Source organism: Pundamilia nyererei, unplaced genomic scaffold, assembly GCF_000239375.1.
Source record: "Pundamilia nyererei isolate P.nyererei 1_Seehausen unplaced genomic scaffold, PunNye1.0 scaffold00042, whole genome shotgun sequence".
Lineage (NCBI taxonomy): Eukaryota > Metazoa > Chordata > Actinopteri > Cichliformes > Cichlidae > Pundamilia > Pundamilia nyererei.
In genome coordinates, this window is record NW_005187443.1 from 2,157,098 (window position 1) to 2,167,107 (window position 10,010).

General features: G+C 40.6%; 1 protein-coding gene across 2 annotated transcripts; it reads right to left on the reverse strand.

Moving 5' to 3' along the window:
* Positions 1–3,655: 3,655 nt before the first annotated feature.
* LOC102209457 (protein unc-119 homolog B-like) lies at positions 3,656–10,010 on the reverse strand. 2 transcript variants are annotated; one of them, XM_005731292.1, is made up of 6 exons: positions 9,600–10,010; positions 8,660–8,773; positions 8,121–8,220; positions 7,728–7,900; positions 5,121–5,250; positions 3,656–4,401 (listed from the first exon to the last, which is right to left on the reverse strand). In XM_005731292.1, the coding sequence occupies exons 1-5, from the start codon at positions 9,832–9,834 to the stop codon at positions 5,138–5,140; spliced, it is 735 nt and encodes a 244-aa protein (XP_005731349.1). In that variant the 5' UTR covers positions 9,835–10,010; the 3' UTR covers positions 3,656–4,401; positions 5,121–5,137. The 2 variants fall into 2 exon arrangements, with proteins under 2 accessions (XP_005731349.1, XP_005731350.1); XM_005731293.2 differs by lacking the exon at positions 8,660–8,773.

Consider the following 10,010-nt stretch of genomic DNA (forward strand, 5'->3'; position numbering starts at 1 on the left):
TGTGTGTGTAGATTTGGAAGAGAGAGAGATGGATGGATGTAGCTGGATGTTGTTGTTGGGGGTGATGGGAGAGAACCAAGAAAGACTGTTTTGTATTGATGGCAAGAAATCCATACTCTCTCCAAAGTACCTTACAGTCACAGTCACACACACACACACACACACACACACACACACACACACACACACACACACACACACACACACACACACACTTACGAACAAGTGGAGTTATAGTGTGTCCCTGTATCTCTTTTAATCCTTTTTCCACTCCCCCCCTCCATTTCTTTTCACAGGACCTATCAACACCATTCCTAGCTGCTATTTATAGAAGACCACTGTCCCCCCCGTCCCCCTGCTTGCGTGTGTAGATCCGTATGTGTGAGTGAGTGTGTTTCAGGGGAACCTCGATAAACCTGTGCTTTTCACTCCTAATCTCAATGTGGCGCGATTCACTGAACAGGATACATGGGGAAGCCAGTTACAGAGATATATGTGTGCACGCGGGGGAGGGTGCGTGAATACGCTTGATTTATCCCACCTGTCCACTTGTTTCCGGTGTGTGTGTGTGTGTGTGTGTGTATGTGTGTGTGTGTGTGTCAATCCACAACTGGCTGCTGAAATGTGTTCCACGAAGGCCTGGGAACACACAAATCATCCCTGGAAAGTGTGCTTATTTATTGCTGTGGATGTGTCTGTACGCACACGTGTATGGTAATTTTTGAGTCCTACTGGATATATCGAGATTCTTTTTATATCAACACATAGTTTAGTACAGTACAGCTGCGTTACTGCTGTGCTGCAGTGTGCAGGGCCTACAGCCTGATGGTGGTTATTGATTTATGAGCTCACAGTTAAATTGCACCCTGCTTTGTGGTCTAATCAGCAACTGACACACTGAGTCTTCACACCATCAGTTTGTATGTATTTTAAAGTAATACTTTACTTCGTTTGAGGGGGAGAAGAAAGTGCAAGTTTCATAAATTCATTCATGACCTAGGATCTGTAGGTTTATTAAATGTTTTCATGAGTGACATAGTTTATCGTTATGTATAGGATCAAGTAGGAGAGTATACCTTTAAATGTCTCCAGATGTAGTAAAGTATTCCAACAAAACAGAAATATAAAATATATTTTTTATAACTTTGTTAACTCAACTACCAAAACGAGTTATTCACCGCCTACTGAAGTTCATCAGTGTGGAAGAAAGGCTGTTTAAGTAACTTTGAACGGCATGGATGTCAGTGCCAGACGAGCTGGTCAGAGTATTTCAGAAACTGCTGATGCGCTGGGAATTTTCACACAGAATCGTTTCTAGGGTTGAAAATGCCTCGTTGATGCCAGAGGTCACAGGAGCATGTCCAGACTGATGCAAGCTAATAAAACAGTAACTCAAATACAACAGTTACAAACAAGGTATGCAGAAGAGCTTCTGAGCAGACAGCATTTGAACCTTGAAGTGGATAGGTTACAGTGGCAGAAGACCACACCGGGTGTCACTTTTGTCAGCTAAGAACAGGAAACTGAGACTGCAGTTGACACGGGCTCATCAAATTTAGATGACAGATATGAGGAAAATGTTGCCTTTGACGAGTCTCAGTTTCTGCCTCAACATTTAGATGGCAGGGTCAGAATTTGGTATTAATGACATGGATGCATGGATCCATCTTGTCTTGCATCAGTGGTTCAGGCTTGTGGTGTAATAGGGGATATTTTCTTGGTACACTTGGGCATCTTAGTACCAACCATTGTTTAAACACCACAGCCTACCTGAGCATTGCTGATGACCTCGTCCATCCCTTGATGACCACAGTGTACCATCTTCTGATGGCAGCTTCCAGCAGGATAATGCACAACAAAGTCTAGCTCATCTCAAACCGGTTTCTTAAACGTTGCAGTGAGTTTGCTGTACTCAATCCAACAGAGCACCTCTGGGATGCGGTGGAACGGGAGATTCACGTCACGGATGTGCAGCAGACAAATCGGCAGCAGCTGGGTGACTACATGTCAATATGGACCAAAATCTCTGAGAAATGTTTGCAGCACCTCGTTGAATCTATGCCATAAAGAATTAAAACAGCTCTGAAAGCAAAAGGGCAACCAACCAAATACTAGCAATCTGTATCTAATAAAGTGGCCCTTTATGCAATTGTGGAGCTGCTAGAGATGAAAACAGATGAAAACACCAGACTCACTATAATCAAATTATTTTCTCTTAGCAATAAAAAAAATTATCATCTTTCTCCTCATTATTTTCCATTTGGGAATTGTGTCCCCAGCTTTATTCTTTTTAATAATTTTCCTTCTTGCATAGTTTAGCTCGCATAGTCAGTCACCGTTAGCAAATGCTAGTAGCTAGCACTCTGTTCGTGGCTAAAGAGTGTTGTTGGAAAACAAAAAACAAAACAAAAAAAACAGAAAATGAATGCTGCATCTAAACAGGTTTTTCTCACACTTTAAAACCAACTCTCCTTGTGATGTCCATACTGTCTAAAACACTCTCATTACTGTAGCTAAATTTTATTTTTTATTTTTTTTTATTTTAGCCACTTCCTAGCCAAAGTTGCAAAACAACGATTCAGGAAATCATTTTAGGGTGAGCTAAAATGGTTTTTATGTCACATCCCCAATCTGATGTGCTATTATAAGATATATTAAAGGTGTATTCAAGGATGGTGAAAATGTAGATTCTATGACAATGATTTAATGTGCCTGAACACCAGATCAAATAGGGTGATAATGAGCAAAGGATTTACTTTGAGAAACAATAGGAGAAAGCAGGTAGGACCTGAATGGGCAGTAAAAAAAAAAAAAAAAAAGATTTAAAAAAATGGTGGGTGCATGTATTGTTACATATGCAGTGTGTGCTTCTGTGTGCATGTGTGTGTGCAGCTGTGCAGTGCCAGAGCAAAGGGAGGAGAGAGCAGAGGGGGTCCATTATAGGTCTTTGTGTGGCTCAGATTGTCCTCTTCTCTGGGAAAGTGGAAACTCAACACTCCAGTCCAGAGGTCTGGTTACCAGGTGAGAGAGAGGGAAAGAAAAGAAAAAAGGAAAAAGGAAAAAAACACAGCGTGAGAGGGAGGCAATGAAAACTGCATAGGTGTGGAAAGAGAAAACACCATGAGTCTTGCAGTCTAGGAACTGGAAACAGATGGAAACTGAGAGAGATGAACCCAGATACAAGACAAACAACGATCTGATTAAAATCACAAGAGTCCAAAATGGGATGATCAAAGTGGACTCATTTTTGAAATGTACTGCATGAAGTCCTGCCCTATTTTATGTAACTTTTGGTAAAATAGTGGTAGGACGTTAACATGACGTAATCAGTTTCATGTCTCGTGTATAAATCAGTCATGCATGAATATAAGGAGTTCAGATCATGGCCTCATTTGAAGCCCTAACCAAACACAAGAAATGAATGCAAACTTGTCCCATCACAATGATTTTAAAAAAACAACAACAACAATAAAAAACAAAAACAAACTTAAAGCATAAAACAACTAAACTGGCACCGGTGGCACTAAATGTATTATGGTACAACTCCTCCTAGTGGCCATGTTTGGGATATTCTCATTTCAAACGTAACTTTTCCCATTCTGACAAATGAAACAAGCTTCACACATTTTCTACCTGAAAATGTACATTTATTTAATCATTTCACTTTTTACAAATTATGTATATTTATATATATGTATATACTTTACAAACACCACCTGAAACCCCGAACACCAAAGTTTACAAATTACCATGAGATAGTATGCTGTCCAGTTAGGATAAAGACAAACTCAAATATCAGATATAATCAAGCTTTTAAGACATTTGTGATAAGGAATTGGAAGTACAGATAATCAAACCTAAATGTTCAAAAAGAAATCTTCATTTTTATTGACTGCTGCCACCAAGAAAAAGGGACGAAATTTGCTCATTTCCAGATTAAGAGTAGTGCTGTGTGATTCACATTTTCTAATAATCCACAATTACCTTACAGTGGGACGTCCTCTATCTAAAAAAAGCCATTTTAAGCTCCCTACCCCTGTTAAAACAATTTACATTTGATTGTTGTCTCTTGCAAAGACAAGGTTTGAATAGCAGGTGGGTGCTGCCAGTGTGCTCACAGTGAGAGATGACCATCTTAAGGAAATCACAGCTCTGTGGCATCATACAGAGCCAAGAGCTTGTGGTGATAACTTGTACATATGCTGACCTTGTTATCTGAGACCTTGTTATAAATCAGCATCTGTTAGCGTAACAGTAAATGACAGAAAATAAGGACAAACATAACAGCTCCACTTTGAAATAAGGAAACCAGAACATATTTGGGACACTTCTGCTGCTCTCTGAAGATACCAGGGGGAAATTTCTACTTGACATGTCCTTTCTTAACGAGCCGTCACAGAACTGTAAAATAAAAAATAAATAAATAAATAAAAAACAGTGATAATGCCAGAAACCTTTGGTTGAATTCAGAGTCTTATACAGTACTACTATTGACGTGTCAGTTTGTGTGGGCGGAGAGGGAGATAGGGAGGGGGCTGCAGGAGTGACCATGTGCGTTTGACAGGAGTGTTTTTGTGGATGGCTCCTCTGTTTCTCCCCCGACATTGTCTGGAGTGGATTGTGGAGGCGGTAGCTCTGAGAACAGCTGCTTCTGACAAACCCTGTGTAAACACTATGTGTGTCACTCGGGGATTGAGTGTGCATGCGTGTGTATGCAAATGTGTGTGTGTGTGTTCACTCAATGGCTGTTAGGATACTTCTAAAACTGTAAAGAGAAGACTAATGTCCATCTGATCAATCTGAGCCACGTGTTATACACGGCTGCAAATTGCAAGCTCTCTTGGATTTTAAAGATTTCTCTATTTTCAAAAGCCTATAAATTAACCCATCTGTAACCTCTGTCTCACACTAATGCAAAACACCTCCTGAAAGTGATTGCAACGAATGGTAATTCATCTTTACAAACACTGGAGGCAACTGAACCGTGTCTGCAGCAGCTCTCGGGCCAGGTATGAGCCGTATGTATGTTCAGCAACATGCACGTGTGCCTATGTATATATCAATAAAAGTGAGCAGATGGACGCGTATGAGCATGTTCGTGTGTTTGTGTGTGTGGTTACACGCAAGCAGGCAGACATCACTGTCCTCCGTTGTAAGCATAATCTGCCTTGTTGTGCATGACCAGTCTGTTCTCGACAAAGTAGAAGCTGTCTGACCGAGTCTCATAAGGACACTCCACCATCTGATGGACTGCAAAACAGATGATAAATGCATGTCAGTGAAAACGTTTTAAATATCCATGTAAGTAAAACTTAAAAATAAAAACAAAACAAAAAAAAACCCTTCAGTAACTATTGCTCCTTGAGAAAAGGCTCAGCAACATCACAAGGTATAGTGTATGCATACAGATACCCAAGTAAATATAACTGTTTATTAAAACAGTAATGCTGTGTGCATTATACACTGTCATGTATGCTAACGTACTGGAAAAGCAATAAAAATTACATCTTTCAAAGTTTCTTTTTTGCTTTTTTTTTTAAGTTCTTTGTGTTTTGCTTCATCTGATCCCTCTGTGATAGTCGAGTGTAGATTACCAGACAAAACTTTGGCAAGAAACCGACACAGACTGTCTGGATTTCGACTATGTTTAGCTAGCTCGTTGCCGAAGCTTCATATTAGCTTTGGCTAAAGTTTGTTTTGTGTGTTGTTGCTTCAAGAAGGATTTCTTCCTGGCCAGAGTGAAGAGTAGCAACTATCACAGCAGCCAAAAACAGTTTCAAAGTACATATGGCATTTATGGTTAGTATTATAGTATTAAGGCAGGATTAAAAACCTAAACCATGGCCAAGTGTTGAAGAAAATGGCATAATGTCTCATACAGAGAATTTGTGTGATGTTCTGGATACAATTAGAGCCGCATTTCCAAAAACACAACACTCTGTAAAATTTATTTAAGAGTCTATCTAAAAAACATGCTGGGATGGGGGCAAACAAAAGCCTGGGAAAGGAAGTGGTACTAAAAAAAATATTTTCTAACTGACCTGCTAAAGTGGCAGCAGGTCAGCAACAAGACTGGGCATAAAAAGAGAGGCAGAGGTTGGAAAGAAAAGCATCTGGACTTGTTTAACTTCCCTGAAGACCTTACACCTCTCATCCGAAAAGCTTCTTCAGTTCTAAGACCAAATGGTGGAGAGTCCCAGGTATTTAAGCCCTAATGGGAGCTGTCTTCAAGAAACCTAAAGACGTCCGGTCGCTTTTCCTTCCGAGCTCCTTAGATTACCATGGCCTGCATGACTACATGAGTGTCTCAAAAGTAAAGATTGTCAATTGTTCACCAATCTACAGAAAAACAGTGAACAATTGAACACTGAACAGTTTCAGAATAATTTTGCTCAATGTAAAGATGTGAAGACTTTAAATATATCATCATCTACAGTAGGTAATATCATCAAGATTCAGAGAATCTGGAGAAATCTCTGTGCGCAGTGGACAATGGCCTTCAAGCCTTCAGGCAGCACTGCATTAAAAACAGGCATGATTCTATCCTGGAAATCATGGACTCAGGAATACTTCTAGAAATCACTGTGTGTGAACACAGTTCACTGTGCTATCCACAAATTCAGGTTAAAGTGCTATCAAGTGAAGAAAAAGCTATAATGTGCACATGATTGAGAAATGCTGAAGAGGGAACATCTGAATTGTTATCAGTTCCAAACCCTGCATCTCTGACGGTATGGGGGTGCATTAATGCCTACTGAATTAGCAGCTTGCACATTTGGAAAAAGACAACTTCAAAGCTAAAAGGTATATACAGGTTTTAGTGCAACGTATCCCCCCGTCCAGACGACGTCTTTTTCAGTGAAACCCTTGGATATCTCAGCAAGACAATGCTAAACTGTGTACTGTGTCTATTACAACAGCATGGCTTCATTGTCAAAGACTTCTCACCAACTGAAATTTTGAATTCATCATAAAATTAAAATCACAAAACGTTTCTAATTATAATTTAGTTATTTGGTACTGCTCAATAACTATATTCTTATATTAGATACGAATAGGATAACATTTAGGTCCAGCAGCTGGTTCCCAGAGATCATTTATGGACTGTTGTTAAAACCAGCAGTCCATAAATGATCGTGTAACACATTTTAGAGATGTGCTGCTGCCATTAAATTTAAAAGGATCTCATTTTTTTTCTTAAAATTATATTTTTTTGATTGTAAATATTTGATATGCTTTCTATGTTCTCCTGTGAATAAAATATTGGTATAGGAGATTTGCAAATCATTCAAGCATTCTGTTTTTATTTACATTTGACAGTGTGACAACTCTTTTGGAATTGGGGTTGTACCTATGTAAGAGCACAAATAGGTCAGGCTTAATAAAACTGCAAAAACCTTTTGGCTAGCTGCTGATATGTGCATCAGTGATGACGTCGCCAGCAAAAGTCCTGCTAAAATGTAACCAAATGTTTACTGTTGTGCTTAGATGCATGACAAATAGGGATTTAAAAATCCATTGAAGCAAATGTCAAGAATAGGAAATGCTGATGTATTCCTTTGGTATGTGCATGGTACAAAATACCAAAAGTTAGTCTTCTTCTAGACAATCAACATTTGATAAAACGCTATCACTTTTCCACAGTTTGCTGTTAAAATCTCCACGTGGGAAGGTTTCGGCATTTGTATGCTCTTGTTATGGTTATAAGTTTTAAAAAGGTGACTCACCCAGGCTCTCAGACAGCTGAGGGAACTCATAGATATGCTCACAGGTATTACGGCTGTTCGGGATGCAGAAGCCAAAGTCAAAATCAAAGCTCTTCAGCAGGTGATCACGGAAGTAGTGCCTTTCGATCATGCGAAAGTTGCTTAGAGGCCGGTTCCCAACCGTGAATTCCACCCTGAGTGAATGAAGTAAGAAAGAAAGAGGGAAGAAAGGAGATCAGGGTGTTAACAACTGCAGGTTTTGCGTTCTTATATAATTCGAAAATTAGAAGCTTATTACAGTCACATGGATAGTAGGCATGGGCGTGTAGCTGATAGAAGATAATGCTGTAATTGTTTTCACTGTTTGCGTACGGAGCAGGTGAGGTGTGCGTAGATTATGCGTGAGTCACTCACGTGGCTCCCACGGTCCGCAGCTGCAGGAATGCTGGGGTGAACTGGTAGCGTACAAACCGGCCTGTGCTAGCGTCTGACTCTCTGTTCTCCTCATCATCATCTGATACCAACAAGATTAGGCAGAGACGTTTTCTATGATCCATACTGAAGACTATTTTTAATCAAAATAACAGGTGACAGATGTTTCCAAACCCAGCTTATTTAAAACCATTTAGGAACCCTTGTCAGGAGGGTCAAGCCCTTTGGAGGCAGCTACTTATGACTGTCATCTGCACCTGCATTACAGAAGCTACTTTTGATTGCTTCCTTATTCACAAGGGGTGACCTCCACAGAACCTTTCCTGATTTGTGTTTCCCCTCAGTTCCAGGTGTCTCTTCCTGGGCTTGAACCAGGGATTTCCCTCTTTTTTTCTTTTTTTTTGTTGCTTCTTAGGCAAATAAACAATAACAGCAACAGTGACAAAAACACTACTATGGAGCTAATCTGCATCTACATTACCACATAAATAAAACACAAGCAGTGAGCTAATACACACTACCTGTATGTGGGGGTTTGGCAATCTCAAACAGGACCGTGTCTGTCTCCAGGTCTCTGATCTTGAAGCGGACAAATTCGATGTTGTAAATATTGTCCTCGGGTTTACAGAGGTACCCTGTAAATAATGAGAGCGACCAAAGGAGTTATTCCCCCCGGAATCATTCCCGAGCTATCGCTCTTAAAATATAAAAGCAGGCTGCTTTTGTATTTTTGCAAAATGTGTTACAGACAATGCTCAGACTCTGATTACACAGCTTTGCGTCCACATTTGCACATGCAACTTTGAATATATACACATACACTGTTTATTTTATGGAATACAACCATAAAATGAGTCGAACTGTGGAGCTTTTGCCTCAGTGCAGGTCTATCAGGGATCAAAATACACAGCCACACTCTGTGTTCTTATATTAAAGGGTAGATCAATATAAGCATTGATCGTGCTTTTACAATTTAGTTGTCATAAACAAAGACATTATCACACAAAGCTTGTTATTTGGCTTCCACGATTTTAATTCTCTTTCTTAGATCATGTGCTCCTGACAGCTATACATGTAGGCCATAGCACATATCATAATCTACTCAGCTGGATTTTTTTAATTTAACGAAGACCTTACCTAAGACCACCCAGATCAGCCCCACTGTGTACACAGCAGTGCTTTGTTTTGTTTTGTTTGTCGGACATTTGTTAGGAGTTTAAAGTCCTAATATGATCTTTGGCACTAGCCAACTGTGACAATAGAAAACGTCTGCTATTTATTACAATTCAAGTGCCCATTAAGATGCTTAAAAATAGAAAGACTGGCTACTGCCGTGACAGTTGTTTGTGTTGTCAGGTATGTATTTCTCCTCTCCATCTCGAACAGCATGTTATTATGGTATCGCTTGCTCTAGATTTCTGTCAAAATTTAATCTGCTGTTTCAAAGACAGAGGCTCAAACCTCGAGTAGCTACTCGCAGTCCCAGCACGTCCTCCGGGGTCATGTGTCCAGTCCGTGCCCGGAGGTCTTCCTCCGTGACGGCCCTGCCGTCCACCTGCTGGCTCCTTCGGGACTTGAGCCTCTTCAGAACTCCTCCGCCTGGCTTGCGGTCCCGCGGAGGAGCCGCAGTGCCCTGCCCGCCGCTGGTGACATTTTCAGCAACAGGCAGGTCGCCGCGGGATTTGGCTCCGCTCATCCTCCCCCTACTCCTCAGCTTCCCTCCTATTTAAACGAGTGCTTATCTAAAGGCTTGAAAAAGAAGAAGAAGATGGCGCCGGGGATGTCGAATGTCGAAAGAGCTGTGGGTGAACGGTCAAGCGCTTGTTTTTGTAAGCGCATGCTGTACAGTTGCCATGACAACCTGCTTGGCGA